We start from the raw sequence: 18,679 nt of genomic DNA on the forward strand, positions 1-18,679 counted from the left end.
ATCCCTACTAGACACCGTGTGGCAATTGTGAGGTCAGATCAGACATATTCTACCACCAACAATGAACCAGTGTAATTAAGGCTGAGAAGGACTTTTGTTTTTTTTCTTTTGTTTGTTCCTAGAATTTGAAAAACAATACATTACCAAGAGTAGTTAGACTAAATCATATTAAATAAAGATCACTCATGAGTAATGGGCCCGACCATCCAGAGAGAGAGCGAGAGAGACACACACACACACACAGCATACTGTATGCAGAGTATCAGGGCAGGGCACCTCTCTGGGGCCCAGTAAAAAGCCTTTCATGGCATTCAAACTCCAGCACTCCACTCTCCTTCCCCGATCAATGTCTGTGCAGCTGAGCACCGAGCAGCACCGTACAGCGCCATGCTGCCCCGAGAAGCATCTTGCAGCGCCGAGCTGAGCCGACATCGCGGCGCTCGCTCCCAGGGGGCGCTCTTGTGCGGCAAACATCCTACGGTGGCTCTTTTCAACCAAACATATGGCAAATATTAGTTTACCGCATTTGCGCAAACCCATTTAAAAACTGTGCTATTTGCCACAGGAAGGAGTGGAGAAAAGCCACCGGTGTACAGAAGAAAAATATTAATAACTGACACAATGAGCACGAAAATATCCTCACAAGTCATTGATGATGCAGCGTGGAAGTGTTGTGCTTGTTAGATATGAATGTGACCAGGCGTAGTAGTGCACTGTATGTACTGAGGCAGTAATATTACACATTAATTTTCGGGCGGTTTTGGTTTACCTTGTAGTGTAGAAGCAGTGACCAAAGGCCCTCATTCGATATATTAGTACGGTGTGAGGCCCTTCTTGTAAGCATACAAGTCCATGCTAAAATGCTCGACACACCTGCAGCCTGTATGACTAGAACTGATCCTCAACCCTTTGTGACTGCTTGTGTAAACTAAAATTATCAGCTTTAACTATGCTGAGAGAGTCATTATCCAGAGTGAGACCAAACACCCCGTTGGCGGTGGATAATTATATACAGAAGAGATGATCAGAAAGATTGAAAAAAAAAAAAAATTAAAAAAAAAAAATGCTCATGTGACTAAGTATCGCGCCAGGTCAAGCACAGCGACCAGCAGACCACGGCAGCAGCCCGTCAGCTGACTGACGGCACGCGGGGCCGAGGGGAGATTGATGAAACACAACACCAAGAACACAGGCGGTGAAGCATAAAGGACATTTTATTGTACCCAGTACAGATGATTGTGAACTCAGCAGTGTAAGATACACATTATGGGGGCGGAGGAGGAGAAGGAGAAGAGGGGGGTTGAAAGCCTATACAAGCGTAGACAGCCCCCGTGTTCAGGCGGATCACATGATAAATTACCGCTATCTGCTTTGAAGACCTCCGCGTACAAACATTACGGCCGACGCGACACGCGGCCCCCGTCACCCGTTCTCCAACCCAAATATGGCGGCCTCCTCGAGAAACAGTCTGCAGTAACAGCATCACAGGGATCGAGATTGTTTTAAAAAGGTACCGTTATAGGCAGAACTATACAGCTTATACATTAAAATCAAACCGATGCAGCCTTATAGCAAAAATATATATTTTATATAAGTTTGTCTATTTCCCCATTTAGAAACAACATAGAACATGAACAACAACAAAACAAAAACCAAAAAAAAAAAAATAGCAGAGAACGTCACAAATGTCTTTGTCCAAAGTAAAGCGATATGTTAGTGGACACACGGTCTCATTTGAGTACACCATGCAAAGAGAAGCGGAGGTCTCTTGTGGACGTGTGATTGGCAGAAAAGAGTCCAAAGAAAAAGGTGTTTTAGCTTCACCCCCCCCCTTTTTTTTTTGCATGCAAGGTCCCAATGCCCCTGCCATCCTGGTGCATCAGAGGAACAAGTACACTGCCAAGAAAACATTAAGCACCCAGATAGAAAAAAAACAAAAACATTGTGACCATTTATTATACATTATAGCTTCTTAGGCATGTACAAATCCTCACAGGTTATGGGAAAATATGTACCAATATAGCCCCTTTTGAAACCGAGATGAAGGAGCTGTAATTGTTTCTGGGTGGGTGATGAACAATACAAAAGTTGTGTGCAGATACAGCAAAGGGATGCACTGTCGAGGTGCCGGCTCCACTTAAACTGGCCTGAGACTAAACACCCCAATTCTAGGTCTTAGTTTATGTTCTGAATTGAAATGATTAAAAAAAATAATAATATTTTGAAGGGTGTTTTTTTTTTGTTTGTTTTTTTTTAATCTGTTTTTTGTAAATTAAAGAAAGCCCTTTTTAAATATATATAATTTTATTTCACAGGGGTCAGCAGGAAACTGCAGGGACTCAAAAAAAAATAAAAATAAAATGGCATGTATAGACCAGTGCTGCATTTAGATTATCTTTATCAGAATTACAAACTTTAATTTTCCTCTATAGGTTATTCAACTCTCTTTAAGAAAAGATTGTCACAAAGTCACAATTGCAACAACTCCTGCGGTCTTCCACAGAGGGAGTCTTGTTCTGTTCTGGAGTCGCGCAGCCGCTCGCCTTGCTTCTTCTCGGTCTCCATAGCAACAGCAGCCCCGTCTCCCAAACCTAGGGAGTGATTAAAGTGGCCGGAGCTGCTCACCTGTTTCACCGCCCTCTCCCTCGCTTCACCTCACTTGACAATGCAGCGGGGAGGCCGTTGGGAATGTCTGGGTTTTTCCTATAGTTTCTGGGGGGAGTGCGAAGAGGTTTTTTCGTTTTTATCTTTTACACAGGGGCAGTCCGGGGAAAAGCGGTCGGAGCATCGGAGGGTGGGTAAAGTGTTATTTTTTTTTTTATTGTCTGTGTTGTTCCAAGATGCTCCGCAAATCCAGCCAGAGGGTTTTAGAGCTGGGTTCTCAAGACTTCAGGGCTGTTTGAGTGCACGTGGGTTAAGTGTGTTGCTATGCGTGAGACTGCGTGCGCCGGGACGCCGCGCCGTTAGTAGCCGTAGCCATCGGGGAAGGGCAAGCCCGTCACGCACTGCTCCCCGGCGTCCAGCAGGTAGGGAGTGGTTTCGTCATAGTGGGTGAGGGGCAGAGTGTCGTCGTCCGCCCCCGGCAGGCTGTCCGGGTCCACCTTCAGGTTGGGCCGCTGGTTGTCAGGGAACGCCATGGAGAACAGAGCCTCGGGATCGCACACAAACTTGTACACGTACCTCTCGCCTGCCACCTGGGGAGCCCAAAAGCAGACAAAAGAGACTTTAGCTTTTTGGGTATAGAGCCATTGTGTGACCTCACTCATCTTCATTCCAACCTCTTAGGTATTGTTCTAAAGGCATTGTTAAAGCTCAAAACTATGTACCAAATCAAAAGAGATACAGCTAGAAAATGTATTGGGTATAGTTTTACTGTATTTACAAGACTGGATGTAAATACTCTAAGGGACAAATTAGTTCTAACCCAGTTTGCGGATCTACAATATAAAGGGAATAAAAGGGCTGAACCTGCCTTTACCTTCTGCATGATGCCCTTCTCATAGTAGTAGCGCAGTGAACGGCTCAGCTTGTCGTAGTTCATGGCTGGTCTGTTCTTCTGGATGCCCCAGCGTCGGGCCACCTGTGGTCAGACAAGACACAGGACAGACGCTGTCAGTTATGGAGCATTGATGAAAAATGAAAATAGAAACAAGCGAGTGAGGGAGGGAGGGAGTGAGTGAGTGAGTGAGTGAGTGAGAACATTGGCTCAGAGACTGACCTCCTCAGGCTCGATCAGTTTGAACTCCATGCCGCGGCCAGTCCAGGCGATGAAGTGGCCGTTGGCGGGGTCGTCTAACAAGGTGACCAGGAACTGCCAGAGCTGCAGGGAGCCACGGCGCTGGTAGGGAGGGCCGTCGCGATAGACGGAAGGTTCCTGCTTCACCTTACCTATGGACAGAGGAGGGAGAGAGGAATTACAGTTACAGCTGTGTTCCTTGATGCGGCCACACCAAGGTGTGACATTCCTGACTGACTGAAGTGGTAGGGCTGCCCCACACTGCCGTCACTTGTCAAAGTACCGCATTTTTCTTGCATGATGCAAGCAAGTGTACTCAAGCACCTTTTACTGGGGGGCAAGCACTACACTCTATATACAGAATGTGGCAAATGTTAGGCTCAAGGTTTAGAGACGTTGCTCTTCTCAGGTCAAATTACCACGTGGCACTTTGAATTTAATGTGTTGTTGTTGTTGTTTTAAATCCTTCTAGTCTCACCTTCCAGTCTCTCGGGGACAACGCAGGTGTCATCAAAGTACAGGTGAGTTTCTCTGTCAAAGGAGAAACCTGCGATTGAGAAAGAGACAAAAATACAAAGTTAGCCTGACAAACCCGACAAGAATGAAAGGATGGGGGCGTGAGAAATGGGCCTCCATTTTGATTTGATGGCCAGTGACCGCCTTCCTCCCCAGGATCCCAACTGCACACAAAGCAATATAGTATGGCAACTTCCCAAGGGCGGGGAATTCTGTTGTGCTAGGCTCATGCCGGCTGTTGCTGTGTGAATTGCCCTGTGCGTGTGAAACGGCTAAACAAGAGTCATTGACACATTCTCTTCCCCTTGACTTCGTCATCTGAATGCTGCTGACCTCTATTCTTTAACAGGCCAAGCCCTCCAGCCCCAACACCATTTCTCTGTGCCAAGCTTTCAGGGGCTCAATAAGTCACAGAGCCATGATCAGAGCAACAGGGTATATGAAGACACTGAACTTGACTGGCTGTGGAACGGAAAAAATTAAAGTATACATGCAGGACAAACAGTGCCACATTCTGCAAATACACGCACAGATACTTACTTTCGTGGTTGTTTTGGTAGAAGCTCCCCGGTCTCCCGAATGACTGACAGTTAGGCACTTCTGCAACATCAACAGGAAAGGTATGTGTTTAGAATGGAAAGCATGCCAACCTCAATATCATATTCCCAATACATCAACATCCACCTCACGAATGACAGGAATATTTGGACCGCTATTTGAATATAAAGATGAGCTTCACATCTATGAACCTCAGAAAATGTGCTTCTTGTTTGTGCTAGCGTTGGCTCTGAGCTTTATACTGACGAGAGAGGTTATGCTGATGTACATAGGACCATCAAAAGCCATGTCACATGGTGGCATGATGCTACACTACCGTCTACCTCAATTTGCGGTTTCTTATACAACTGGCACACGCACGCACACACACATGCACGCGTGTCCACGGCGTCCACTAAATAGGATTAGCACTAGAGTCGCTGTATTAACTCTCACTGACAATCAAGTTAGGCCTGTGCCCCAAGGGGCCATGGCCCGTCTTCTGTTTGCTATGTCACTGCAGTGGCTTATGTCCCTTCAACCAGGGCCCCATTACTCTGCTTCCTGTCTGCTGATAAGAACGCCAGATATCCATCAAGCTCAAGTGTTTCCTTGACTCCCTGTCCATCCCTAGAATTGAGCATGTTTTAAGAAAGTCTTTAGGGGGGCAATAAAAAACGTTTAAATGCATAAATAATAAATATTTAGACGCCACAGATCCATCAATGAAGAAATTGCAAAGCAGTGATGTTTACATCTACCGGCTACGCGGAGACCCTGGCCGAGGCGACGCTAGTATTTAAAGGCCGTAAGAAGCTAAGAGGATTTGTCATTACATCACTGTCCTGTCCTCCGTTGAGCTGAACGGGAACAAGAGGATAACTGTGGAAAACAGAGATAACGAGCGAGAAACAATGCAGAGTTGGTACGGAGGAGGATGATGATGCAGCGGGGGGGGGGGGGGGGGGGGGGGGGGGTTGTAACAGCTGGCAGCGTGGGCGTCAGGATAAAACCAGAGTATCCACAGCAAAGTACATGCAGCTACTACCACTCGCGGCTTCTACTTTTTAGTACGGCACATGTTTTTGCCCATTGTGTAAGACATTTTAGAGAAGGAGAGACTTTGTATTTGGTCTCTCGACGTGCGCAAGTGTTTTGCGTACGGAATTCAAGCCTCTTACAGTCAGATTCTTCTGGTGCAAGGAGTCATTAAGCCCTCTGTGGGCATTGGCCCAGATCTATTCCAGGTAGAAGCAGTGAAGACATTTTATTCTAACCTGGCTGGGTGACCCACTTACTTTTTGCCCTTGGAGGCTTAAGCAGAGCTCTAAGACCCAGTTTTACTTTATTGGTGTGACGAGGGAGGAGTGGTGCAGATTAGAACATTTAGTATGTTGTATGATGTGCACGACAGGAGCTCTGCTGCCGACTAAAAAAACACACGCAATCACGTGTTAGTGCCCGGAACAAACAGAGTCAGGAAAAAACCCCTAACCCTCTGGCTGACGTGCACACCTGGACACTTGCACTCACAGATGAGTATACATTCACAATTCATAGTGTTCCAGGTCTATACTTTGGGTCAACTCAACCTCTGATCTCTGACCAGAGCGCTAAGCCTTCTTTCTATACTGGCTACTCACCAGAATCAAAGCAGAAGTCACGTGGCTCCTGTTTGATGGCCATGGGGTGGAAGGCAGCCTGAGGCGGGCCTGGGGGCGGGCCTGGGGGGCCCATGGTAGGCACACCTTGCTCTGTGTATCGTGGGTCCAACAGCTCTTGCTTGAAGCCCTGGGGAGGCACTGCGACCAGGGGCTCCGACATCTGCCGGTGGTAAGGGGGCCGGCCATCTCGCGGCAGACTGCTGTTGCTGCTGGTGGGCTGGGGCAAGAACTGGGAACAGGCCTGGCTCTCTGACGGGGGGAAAGGTAAGCATGGTTCAGACATCTGCCTCTGGAACCTGGTGTGGGCAGGGGAAAAACAGAACAGGAGAAGGTGATGAAGTTATTTATCCGAAACAGTATCTGAACATATCACAGGCATCAAAGGGGTGCCAAAGGAAAACTATTGCTAACCCATTGGTTTTTAACATGCATTGGGTTTCTTTCTTCCCCAGCCTGCCTGTTATAGAAGTCAGGCCAACCAAATGGCATATCAGCTTCTAGCAGCAAAGTTAGCTTGGCAAGTGTCATCCCTGTTTCAAACACAAGCTGTAAATGAGAAACTTAAGGCAGGCGTCTGATGGATATTAAAAGAGTCTTGGCTACCTTTTAAAGAACGGGATATCCAAACATGATGCCATTGGCTGCACATACTGTATAGACTGACATCAGATCCTGTGCAGGCTAATAGAATGCTATGCAATCTATAGTATCCAATAAGGAATAACGGGGCCCGTTCAAAGTGAGTAGCTTGAGGGGTTAAATTGGTGTGGAGAGGCAAAGTGTGTTTACATAGGAGATATGGAGATATTGAATATACAGTATATCATCCAAATGATAAGCTTCCTCACTGCTATCAAATTCCAGCACCAGCCACATCACCACCTGTGGTTTTTGGTCACCCCTATACATATTTTTGGGATAGACACACCTCTTCACCCTAGTGAAAGGTCAAATGGCTATTATACAACCCCCCCACCCCCCAGGTCTATCGTAAAGAAGGTATGCGGGCAGTCAGTGGGCCTGATCCCATGCCCAATGAGGCAAAAATAATGGAGTATATTTACGGTTGTCAAGCATAAGGTTACATGTTGGCCTACACATATCTTATTCAGCAGCTAAGAAGGACGGTATTCCTCCCTGGAGTTTGGAACATGCCTTGCGTCTTTCGACCCCTTACCTGTGCTCAGGGCTGAAGTTGTTGGCATCCTGACTAAGCGGTGGGCAGGGCACAGCAAAAGGGGGGCCTTGGCTGTGGAGTGGGAGTGGTCGTCGGTTGTGGCTGCCCGGGTTTGCCGGTAACGACTGCTGCACGTGCAGCAGACGCGGCCCTGGCGTCTGACCGGGTACCCGGGGGTGCGGGGAAGGGGTTTGCTCGCTGAGCGGGTGTGTTCCTGTAGCTCTGCCGGGGCCACAAGGAGAGACGGGTGTGGAGGGAGGAGTTAATGGCTTGAATCCCGGGGTGGGCTTCCTTTCGTAGGCACTGTGGAGGAAGCGAAGTAACATGGATTAATACAAGGAGGACATGGCATCATTAATCACAAGGACATATTGTTATGACACACAGCAGCTGCTTCCATCTGAATCGGACAAGCGGTGACAGGAAATACATTCAATAGCTACAGCGAGGCGAACAGAGTTCCAGGCTACCTGTAGCTGTAAAGGCACTTCTCTCCGTAGGGCATGGGACTCCTGTCCTGGCTGCAGGGAGAAAGCTCTTTGGAAGGAGTCAGCTCTCGTTTGATCTTTGCTGGTGGTGGGCCATGAAACATCACTGCATGGAGCAGACAAATATGGAGTAACAACAGAAGATCATATGAGATAAAGTGCAGATATCCCCTTTATTGAATCCATAAAACATAAGTGCAGCAGTTATCCTAACCACTTCTTGAATTGATAGATACACTGTAGATAGATGAGTGTATGGACAGTGTCTGTGTATTCCCTGGACTGAGAGAGCCACTTAAAAGCCATTTATCACAGGCCTTAATGATGGTTGACAGCAGGCTTTGAAAACCACCATCTATCCACCATTGCTAGGTAGCACAATATAAACTGCACTATACACATGCAGGCTATCAAAGCTTTCTCTTCTCTGATACCCATTACAGGGAGGCCAGTCAATACCCATGAATCAGTGTGGCCGTAATTCAATGATTGAGAATGATTTTCTTCCTCTTGCGCTGTAACCATTAGACATCGGCTCAAGCACTACACATATCGGCTGCAGTTTCCTGGGCGCCACATAATGGCAAGGCAGAAACTGGATCCCTTAGCACAGAGGAACTGGAGCTAAATAAATCACCTTGGGTGCTGATGGACTTAGAGAGAGCTAACAATGGGCACGTGATGTCTCCCGTGCCCCTGTGTGTTGTTAAACCCAAAAGATTGGAGCGAGACTCTTCACATAGAGGGTGTATGTAAATGACTGACAATTTGGCAAGCTTTTGACTTTCACTGTGTAAAGCAGGGGGTTGGATTAATGAGCAGGTACCCTACTTAGGACTGGCTCAGCTACACAGACATGCCTGCGCACAATTTAGGTGATTATCTAATTTCTAAAGCAAGTGCTCCAGAAAGGATGTTCTGGATTCTACTCCACACCAAGATATTGTAGTTATGAAGGGGACCGGTCAAAGTAGAGGACTAGCTGTGTACAGTTAGAGAAGGCACGGACTGCCATGTGATGTCCTGCTGACTGCAGGGGTGATATGGTCAGGGTTTGGGCTGGGAGCTGAGGCCAGTGAATAGGCAGTCTGTGTGAGAGTCTGGCCCCCTGCCTGGCCACAGCAGCCTCTGCCAATCTCTCTCACACAAATGCACACACAGAATACAAGGTCAAGAATTATACAGTGCGCACAGACACATAGATGTGACTATAGCAGCCGTACGCAAGGAACCTTGCATGGGCCCCATCGATTCAAATGTACTGCCCATGTCACGGCACAAACCACAATAATATATTGCAGCGCTCGAAATGAGCAAGTGGTTTCTCTGTAGCCGACTGCGCCAAAAAAGCCCGGGATACAGAAGAGGCCCGGACAAAAGACAGCCAGGGACCACACCCTGTCTCCACCTTCGCATCAGACCAAAGCATAAACAAGCTGAGAGAAAGACAGAAGGGAGGGGGAGGGCCGTAAAATGCTCCATTTAACGTAAGCCAAATATTTTTCTTGCCCACTGCAGAAACAGTAAATGCAGAGGCAATTGGGGTACAGGGTGGGGCCGTGAAGCCATGAGCGAGGTTTGGGTTGCGAGAGAGCAGCCGAGTACAGGCATTGAGAGCACTGGGGGTGAAGAGGTGAGTTATCCAGTCATAAGGACAGATAACTCCAGAGCAGCTCCCACATCTGCTGGAATCCAGCCTGCTCCAGTGGTAGGGTCTGAGTGCGGGAAAGTGTGAAATCAGATTAGTAGCTTGGCTCATGTGATGCCCCATGCCAATTGGCTGATTAAACTCAAAATGGAGACGAGCAACAAGGAGAGGGGGTGCCCGCCTCCTAGATAAAATATGCTAGAAAAGGGGGAAAAAGATGCCCTGGAAATGGGAACATCTATGAAAACATAAAGGGGTCTTTGTCAGGGTTGATATTGTTTGAAAACCTTGATGATCCATCAAGGAATTTCACTTGGAATCTAACCGAAACAATTCTCAATGAGCAATTGGCCAATAAAATCTGCATTTAGACAGCAGGGCCTGGTACTAGAAACCAAATCCAGTGCCATTGCAAACGACAATGGAGGATAAGAATCAAAAAGAGGACACGCTCATACACACACGCACACAATTTCATGAATAATAGAAGTCTAGTACTCACAGCTATCCGACTGGAAATCTGGGACAAACTGTTCGTCATCAGGCACCTGGGCTGTGGAGATACAGGAGAATGTCACACAAGAATAAAAGGAAGAAGAAAAAACAAACAAACAAACAAAAAGAAAAAAAACAGGATTTGCTGGCTCACTATGACTGTTAATCTAATGCTGACATTTTAATGTGTTTTTTTTCTACAAAACCCTCGAGAAATAGGGTTAGGGCTGGCAGATATGAGAGGTGGTCGGTGCCGACATCAAAACAACATAAAATCAAAACCGTAAATAAAACTACGCAAAAAAACTAAGCTAGCGCCAACTTTCTAAAGGTTGCTCCAGCCTCTAGGAGCTCTTTGTCAGCAAGTTGTCATGCTTGGGACTTTGCGCTACTAGTTATAACCGCTCACACTAAAAACATGAATATTTCACATTCTCCCCAAGTTAATCTTTAATTGCATCCGTTGCCCAATTTTGTCCTACTTTGCATGTTTGGCAAAGATAAACAGCCCGACCCCACCTCACCCACAAAATAAAACAAACATCCTAGAAATGGGACATTTTGCTCAGATGCCTTAAGTGCGGCAGAAAGAGGATTCAGATTTCACTGTGACCTTATCAGACGTGGACAAATTTGGCATTGGAGTCAATAGTAAAGTAACACTTAAACAACAACTAGTAACCTACCTTCCGCAATCCAGATCTCTTGCAACTGACTCAGGTCTTGGAAGAGTTCTGGAGAGATCAAACATCAAAAAACATTAAGTAAATCAGGTATTACCGTTGCTAGTAATTGTTATTATAATGCCAGTACAGCTCGGCTATGTTGACTATCGGAAACCTCGCTATAATTTGAGCGGACTGATTAAAAGCGACCGGGCAGTAATTATATTCTTTGCAAATATTGAAACTGGAATCACCACCATGACAACTGTTTGAGGCAATCAATTACCTTCTGTGTCCTGGGCGAGCTCTGTGTCAACAAACTTCCTCTTTCTGTCGGTGAGAGGCCTGCTGTAAGATGGCTCCTCCACATGAGACTTCTGCTGCTGCGGCCATGGAGAGGGAGACACGTGTCAGAGCTCACTAATCCACCGTTAAGACCCGATAGAATACAACTACCGAGAAGTCACTTTGCCGTCTTCAACACTGCGGTGACAATAGCGGCCCATAGTGAGGTCCTTCCACCGTCTGGGCGTGATGTGTGAAGTGGGTGAGGCCGGCGTGTGTCCACTTACATTGGGTGGGACCATCAATGGGACTTGCTGGTCATAGAATCCGTCCATGTTATCTGGGTCTGAAGGGGTTCCCAGCCGGGCAGGAGGGGGGAGGGTATTCGCTCTTGAGCGATGGCGCCTGGGTCACTTTATGGGGCAGTCCAACTTTAGATACAAGAAAAAAAGGAAAGAAGAGAATAGACATTAGAGATTCCACCACAAGTGTGTCAGAAAATTGCCATTCATAGATTGTGCACATGGTTCTGATGAGGAAATGCGTGCAGTGTTTTGATCTTGCATATAAAGGTCATGGTCTTCAATCTACAATCTACCCTTTAATTGCAAGAAACACAGCTTTTGCAACCCATGCATGCTGTTTAGAGGTAGCTGCTTCATGTAAATACACTGTCGGTATGTGACCGAGGCAACAAGCGTGTTATATAAGCAACTCTGGTTGCAAGTTCAACCTTAATCAGCTTGGAGAGCTCGAAAGGAAGAGTTTCTTTGATATGGCCTCATGGGTGACACAAATAAATGGCTATGGCTGAACATATAAAGATAAACATAAAGAACATTACACGGCACGCTGCGAAAGGCTTTTACAAATAGGTTGTATTGTCCTGGTCTCGGAGGGCTTGTGCACAGCATCTCCACAGCGACATGACTCACTGCTCTCTTCCCTCTAATGGATGATGAATACATGGACAATCATTACAGGCGACACGCACTGAAACCGCTTTTGGAAAATATCCCCTTTGCTGCTGGTGCGCAAAGTGAGCTCGGTCGGTTTCAGTAATATTATTATGATTATTGTAAATAATCAACAAAACGGTGTGTAGGAAGTTTTGATCTCCCAAAACCACTCACGTTTCAAGAATATGGACAACAACAAACAAGGGTGCAGTTTTACCCACTGTAGTGAGCTGCAAACTATTTTGGAGTGGGCCGACACAAAAACCTTTAACATGCAATAACGCACGCAATAATTCAGTAATAACGTAGTGATAATTTAGACTCATCCAATATAAGCCCGTATTGTAGTGCACATATTTATTCACGCTGTACAGAATATCCCATCAGTTCATATTTAAACCCACAGCCAATATTTGAAAACACAGCATTTTAATGTAGTGATTCATCAACTTAGAACACAATTATTATGTATATATTTTTTTATATTTACTTTCTCTCCTTTTTTTCGTGCTTATTGTCTGCACAACAACGCGCCGACCCTGACCAAGCGTGTGAACGACGACGATGGATAAAACTTGGGTTGGTTTCGTTAAAGGCGGCGGGGTAACGAGCAAGTCCCCCCCCCCCCCACCCCCACCCCCACCCCCCACGGGCTCTTGTTTTTCTCAATGAAGTGAAACTTGATCCGTGCGGAACAGAGAGAGAGAGAGAGAGAGAGAAGCCCTGACCCTCCATTCATAAAAACAAAAAAAAACAAAACAAAAAAAACATTAAAAAATAAAATAAAATAAAAATAAAAATAAAAATCTGGTCACAAACAGCCTCCCGACCGCAGCCACAACCAAAAGCCAACTCCAAGGCAAACAAACACCAGACGGAGTTTATTCTACGACTACTACGGCGCAGTTGTTACGTAGGTAAAAGCCGCTATAAAATGGTTGCCAAAATTAACTATTTCTCGGAGAAGATGGCGTTAGACTGTGTTTTCTTTTTTTTTTTTATTGCTGCAAAAAATTACTTGAATTTATTGGCTTTTTTTTGGGGGGGGGGGGGGGGGGTATAATATATAAAATGACAAACGCAAAGTGCATAAATCTGCATCTTACCTCGTGTGCGTGTGTGTTTATCCCAAGTTGGAAAAAAAAACAAAACAAAGCGGTAGAAATATCCTCGGGAAAAAGCAGCCGCCCGTCCGCTCGTCCGCTCGTTCGTCCGTCCGTCCGTCCGTCCGTCCGTCCGTGTGCCTGCGCGCCGCTGTTCGCCCTCCGACTCGCTCGGCCTGACTGAGCTTTTCTTAATGGCACGGCCGCTATTCGCCTGGGCGCCAGGAGCCGCGCACACGCGCGCTCCGATTGGCGGAGGAGCGGCGTCCGTCACCGCGACAGCCAATCGGAGCCCACCGCGATGAATTATGCATTAGGGCGCGTCCGGCCAATCGCGGAGCGGCGCCGGCCTGTTTTTTATGAATGGCTGGATTTCATTCACGCTTTTTTTTTTTTTGTTTTTTGTTTTTTGTTTTTTCTCGCTCCCTTCCTCCGTCGCCCCCGAGGTCTCTTAAAGGGCGCGCTGCCCTGGCAATAGAAATTGCCATATGATAGAGGGGAAAAAAAACCAGACTGCTGGAATAAAGCGGATATTAGTAATCATTAATTAAAAAAAAAAAAAAGGCCCTTCTATCACTTTAGCTGGAGCGGATCACAAAAGAGACATATGGAATCACACCAGGCGCCATCGTGGAACAATCTTTGCAAATGTTTTGGAAAAACATGCCTGCGAAAAGAATCAATGTGTTAAAGAACGTGTAAAATAAGTTGACACATATCAATGCATGTGTGAGAATGTGTAAAATAAGCAATCAAACTAATTCCAACGTCTTAATGTGTAAAAAGATAAAATAACTGTATACATAAAGAGTCGTGGATTCGGTTTCGTGAACATAATACACACAGAATAAGAATTTAGAAATGTAGATCAGCTTGAGAGCGACAAATGCCCATAAGCACAAAACAGTATAAAGTATAAACCCATGATTTTGGACTCAGAGTTTACGAGGCAATCTGTTGGAAATAAATTATTTGGAAATAGAATGGCAATAAAATGATGATTATCTATTTTTGATGATCTAATCAGAGACTGAGTGGGTGGTGTTTTTCCCAGAAAACATTTTTTCTGTTTTTGTTACACATTCTGGAATATGTATTTATTTGTTTTAACTTCTACTAAACACACATCTGTGAGTTTCAGAACATTTGTAAAGGATGTTCTACAAGCTCACAAGCTCACCCACATTTTTATGTTATATTAAAATATGCTCTCTAAAAGTTCAGCACTCTTTGGCGATAACACTTTTTTTTTTCGTTCAACGTAAAAGTCCACTGATTTAATGGAGTGTATGAAGAGGATATATACCTCTTTCTCTGATAAATTACGCTATAGTCACCAAATATCTTTTGAAATATGTAGGACTAACTGCAACATGCATACAATTCAATTCAATTAAATAATAAATATGTGCAATAAATAAGAATAAAGACAATAAAATAAATGAAAATAATAAAATATGTGCGATATGCAATAAAATAAAGCCCTTCTCAAGTTTTGTCTTCTATGTTCAAACAAAAAAAGATGATTCTTCCATCTCACTATATTAATGCTTATGTATTTGCACATGGATCTGTGTGTGTATGTGTGTGTATGTTTGTATGTACAATGGAAGGCGTTCTGCAGACATAAAGGTCAGGGGTCACGTAGGAATCGCCTGTGTCGTTATCACCACAGGCACTAAAAAAAGGAGTCACGCATTTAAGCCCCCACCCTCTCATCCCATCACCGGCCCCCCAACCCCCTTTTGCCACCACCGTTGCATTTTCAAACAAACTTGTGATATCCAGCAGCTGGCAACCAAAACCAATAATCCTCGCCGAAATCCCGCAGTCGCGACGCGGAGCTTATGAGATTGCCGTCGAGGCAATAATAGCAGGAATAGACAAATACACGCGGAATACACTCGTCACATGGGATACGGTGTCGTCTTTGTCAGCTAGGGGGCCGGGGCCCTCAGGGGTCAAAGACAAACAGCTTGTCTTACAAGATATGTGCAGGGGGAGCGGCTTTAGTTAGAAAGAGTAAAAATACCCAACGACAAATTCACATGTTCATCTACCGGGGCGCGTGTGTGTGTGTGTGTGTGTGTGTGTGTGTGTGTGTGTGTGTGTGTGTGTGTGTGTGTGTGTGTGTGTGTGTGTGTGTGTGTGTGTGTGTGTGTGTGTGTGTGTGTGTGTGTGCGTTCGCATGTGTGTGTGTTCATCTAAATCCTGACTTCAGTAAGTATCTGGATATAATATTTGAGCTTCATCAAGGCTCCTGGTAAATGCAGAATCTGGTGGCACGCCAAACGGAGCGATCGTGGTGCCATTTCTGTCCTTTCCTTAAATAAATGTGACACGTGGAAGGGTGACACTGCACAGACACGGCAGGTGAATCGATGGCGCCCGGCGAGATGTGGAGAAGTGGGCTCACACTGATCCGTAGCGAGTGGGACGAGGGCTATTTTCAGTCTCCTGTTACGTCCAAAACGTCCACCCTGGTCCCCGTGCGGGAAAACGATGCAACGACATGAGTCCTTTAAAAGGTGTCGCTTTGCATTTTGGTTAATCTTTTTTCTTTATTCTAAGAATTTTGGATAATTTGGGAATTTTTGGCCCATGTGATCCATGACAGCATCCCAAAATCCTGTTGCAGCCAAAGCCGACGGGACGCACTTTGAAGAAGAAGGGGGGTGGTCAGGAGATTAGCACGGTGTGTCTCAGCATTGCGCATCCTCCTGCCAATATGTGTCAATTTGCACATTCGAAGAAAAAAAAAAATTTGGGGAAAGGGGAGAGTAGGGCCTTGGGGCGCAGGATGCTCTCCCAGAGAAGGGATGAGATGTGACTTGCCCGCTATTAATAGCGCATCGGGAGATAATTCCTGCCTTGTTATCTTAGCAGCCGTACTCAAGACGCCTCGCCAAAGGCAGACTTCTAAGTGAGGCTCCCTGTTGTATAACCACCCTTTCCTCCATTCACCCACTCTCTCTCTCTCCCTCTCTCCCTCTCTCTCACTCCGCTGGCTCTTCTTGGCTCTCCTCCACAACTCGCCGTTGCCTTTTCATTCTCTCACACTCCCCCGCCCTCATTCTCACTCTCCACCTCTCCTCCTTTTTTTGTGCTTTCCCTGGCTCTGCAGGTGGCTGGAGGGCACAGATTAAGGCCACGGCGGAATGACGCGTGGTCCACACTACGGCTTCGCTCACTGGCTAGAGTCATTCTGGCTTCTGTCAAAATGTAAATCTTTAACTCGGGCGAATAGGTCAGTTTAATATAGCAATAAACAAATAAACACCAACAATATATATATATATATACATTCATTTTAAAAAAAATTTGAGAGTGGCTCTCTCAAGTCAAGATTATTTTTTTTTAAAGGAGTGGGTAAATATGTGTTTTTGTCTGCGTTCTCACCTAATCAGTCTGATGAGGCGTTTCCTCTGTTGTCTGTATTTGACGTGTCGACATGTGTCTGTGTCTCTGTTTGTGTCGGATCGATAACGCACAGATAAGAGAGTCGCTCTCATTGTCCCGATCACGGCACGTTGATCAGGACAATCACTGTGGACCTTTCACGAGCGATCATTTCATTTGACGGCGGGCGGGCGGCGAAAATAAGGCCTGCACTCTGTCATTACCGTAAAAGCCTCCAATTTGATCCAATTGAAACACAATCTGCTTAAGCGCGAGGCCAAGTGTGCATGAGTGAGTGTGTGTGTGTGTGTGTGTGCGTGCGCAGGCACAACGCCGTCTGGCTCATTGCGGAAGAAAGGGACACAATGCATACGGAACGTGTTTTGTTTATTTGATAAATCTTTTTTTTGTCCATCGAAATGCCAACAGATAACAAACAGTGAGGGGTGACATACGGACGGACGGCCGGACGCAGAGAGAGAGAGAGAGAGAGAGAGAGAGAGAGCGAGCGATGGACGCAGGGCAGACTGCAGAGGCTGAGGGTATCGACTCTCGCACCGTTTCATCCAATGGCGGTGCAGACACAGGGGACGGTGTCCGCCCTTGACCCTCTGTGGACTGACAGTCCCACACTGCGCCGACCCTGAGGGGGGAGAGGACGGGGGGCTTCATGCCGCACGGGTGGAATCAATAGACGGGATATGGAGACAACTTGATTGGCTGCGTTCGTGGCCACACACAATGGCGGTGGTTTTTGCTCTTAATATTCGATCAACCCATCTTAAAACTAGACAACTACGCTCGTTTCTGATATGTACCTGATCTGGGTTGGATGGGTTTTTTCTCGAGTAGGAGCGGAATTCTTTCCCATCAAAAGAATTCCTCTCTGTGATTTTTTCCGTTTGTATGATTTGACGGCGACATACACGTAGAACAACAACACACTGAGTCTCTGCTACATATGCGCCTCTGATGTCATTCAGTGCTGCTAATCTTCCCCGGGCTAAGAATAGAACAGAGTCGCAGTATCAGGTTGGTAGGCTACGGTGAACTACCTCTCCTTCATCCAGGGGACAAGCGAGGGGTGGGGACACTGGGCGGGGATACAGCATACGGGGGCAGATGGAGACGGGCGTCCAGGTCTCTCATTTGGTCGAATCTAAATGAACGCGGTGGACTGGGATTACTAACACGTGTACAGGATTTTTAGTCATTCAAAATGTTAAATAGGCCAGTTAGCTCAAATGTTTTGATTGCTTTGAAACCTGAAACTTTGAAAGAAGAGTACCAGGGGGCTAATATACAGGAGAACTAGATTCAAAATGACATGCTTTGTGGAACTTGAACCTAAGATAAATATAGATATAGATCTAGACGTGGCCCTACTCCCTCGCCGATACAGGATCGCCCAGGGGGAGTGTGGAATTAACTAGTCACATCACATCACTGTCATTATATGGACCATTATATTCACGTCGCCCGTAATGCTACTCAGCGCTTGCGTTGCAAGGTAAGGGCCGCGGCTCCAGTTTGTTTGCACCAGTCAAAGGTCACATTCTGCAGATCGGTTGTTGACAGTCGGGGTTAAACACTTTTAGTGGCAGCCATTTGTACCGTGTGCGATGAGTTGTAGCAGCAATGTGCTACTGCAAATGAACGATCCTCTTTTCAATCCTTCCTATTTTTATGTGTTTTGGATGCAATCCTGTTCTTTGTGTCCATTCCCTCGGTGCTGTGCAGACCTCTGGCGAGAAGGTGCTGGTGGCGCTTGTTGGTTAAGGCTATTGATAACTTCAAAGGGACAAGACCGGGCAGGAGTTATGACGCACACATTGAGGAGGAGGTCTGACGGACGACGCCTGGGACTCTATCGTCGGCGAACCCTCTGAAGCTCACTGTATCACGGTATCGCCAGTATCATGATGGCGGACGCTTCATCTGGGAATTTCAAGATATCTTTCATGCGCCCGGACAGTTCCGTCGGGGCCTGTCCTTGCACGGTATCAT

At 46.2% G+C, this 18,679-nt stretch overlaps 1 protein-coding gene across 4 annotated transcripts; it reads right to left on the bottom strand.

Annotated features, from left to right (window-relative positions):
• Positions 1-1,196: 1,196 nt before the first annotated feature.
• Positions 1,197-13,438, bottom strand: etv5a (ETS variant transcription factor 5a). Of its 4 annotated transcripts, none has more exons than XM_080019692.1 (13): positions 13,277-13,438; positions 11,499-11,642; positions 11,213-11,306; positions 10,948-10,995; positions 10,269-10,319; positions 8,101-8,224; positions 7,631-7,933; positions 6,433-6,749; positions 4,793-4,852; positions 4,215-4,283; positions 3,719-3,888; positions 3,479-3,580; positions 1,197-3,194 (listed from the first exon to the last, which is right to left on the bottom strand). In XM_080019692.1, the coding sequence occupies exons 2-13, from the start codon at positions 11,544-11,546 to the stop codon at positions 2,964-2,966; spliced, it is 1,617 nt and encodes a 538-aa protein (XP_079875818.1). In that variant the 5' UTR covers positions 11,547-11,642; positions 13,277-13,438; the 3' UTR covers positions 1,197-2,963. The 4 variants fall into 4 exon arrangements, with proteins under 4 accessions (XP_079875818.1, XP_079875816.1, XP_079875817.1 ...); XM_080019690.1 differs by having other exon boundaries at positions 3,473-3,580; XM_080019691.1 differs by having other exon boundaries at positions 11,213-11,309.
• Between the last annotated feature and the right edge of the window lie 5,241 nt (positions 13,439-18,679).

Source organism: Zeus faber (genome assembly GCF_960531495.2).
Source record: "Zeus faber genome assembly, chromosome: 18".
In the NCBI taxonomy this organism is placed as follows: Eukaryota; Metazoa; Chordata; class Actinopteri; order Zeiformes; family Zeidae; genus Zeus; species Zeus faber.

What these genes read in the sequence shown, in the direction of transcription:
- etv5a (XM_080019689.1), bottom strand. Translation starts at nt 11,546, where the DNA reads ATGGACGGATTCTATGACCAGCAAGTCCCATTGATGGTCCCACCCAAT. An exon ending in AGAGATCTGGATTGCGGAAG is followed by an intron (nt 10,320 to 10,947) that starts GTAGGTTACTAG and finishes GTATCTCCACAG; the next exon opens with CCCAGGTGCCTGATGACGAA. An exon ending in AACTTCAGCCCTGAGCACAG is followed by an intron (nt 6,750 to 7,630) that starts GTAAGGGGTCGA and finishes TGCCCACACCAG; the next exon opens with GTTCCAGAGGCAGATGTCTG.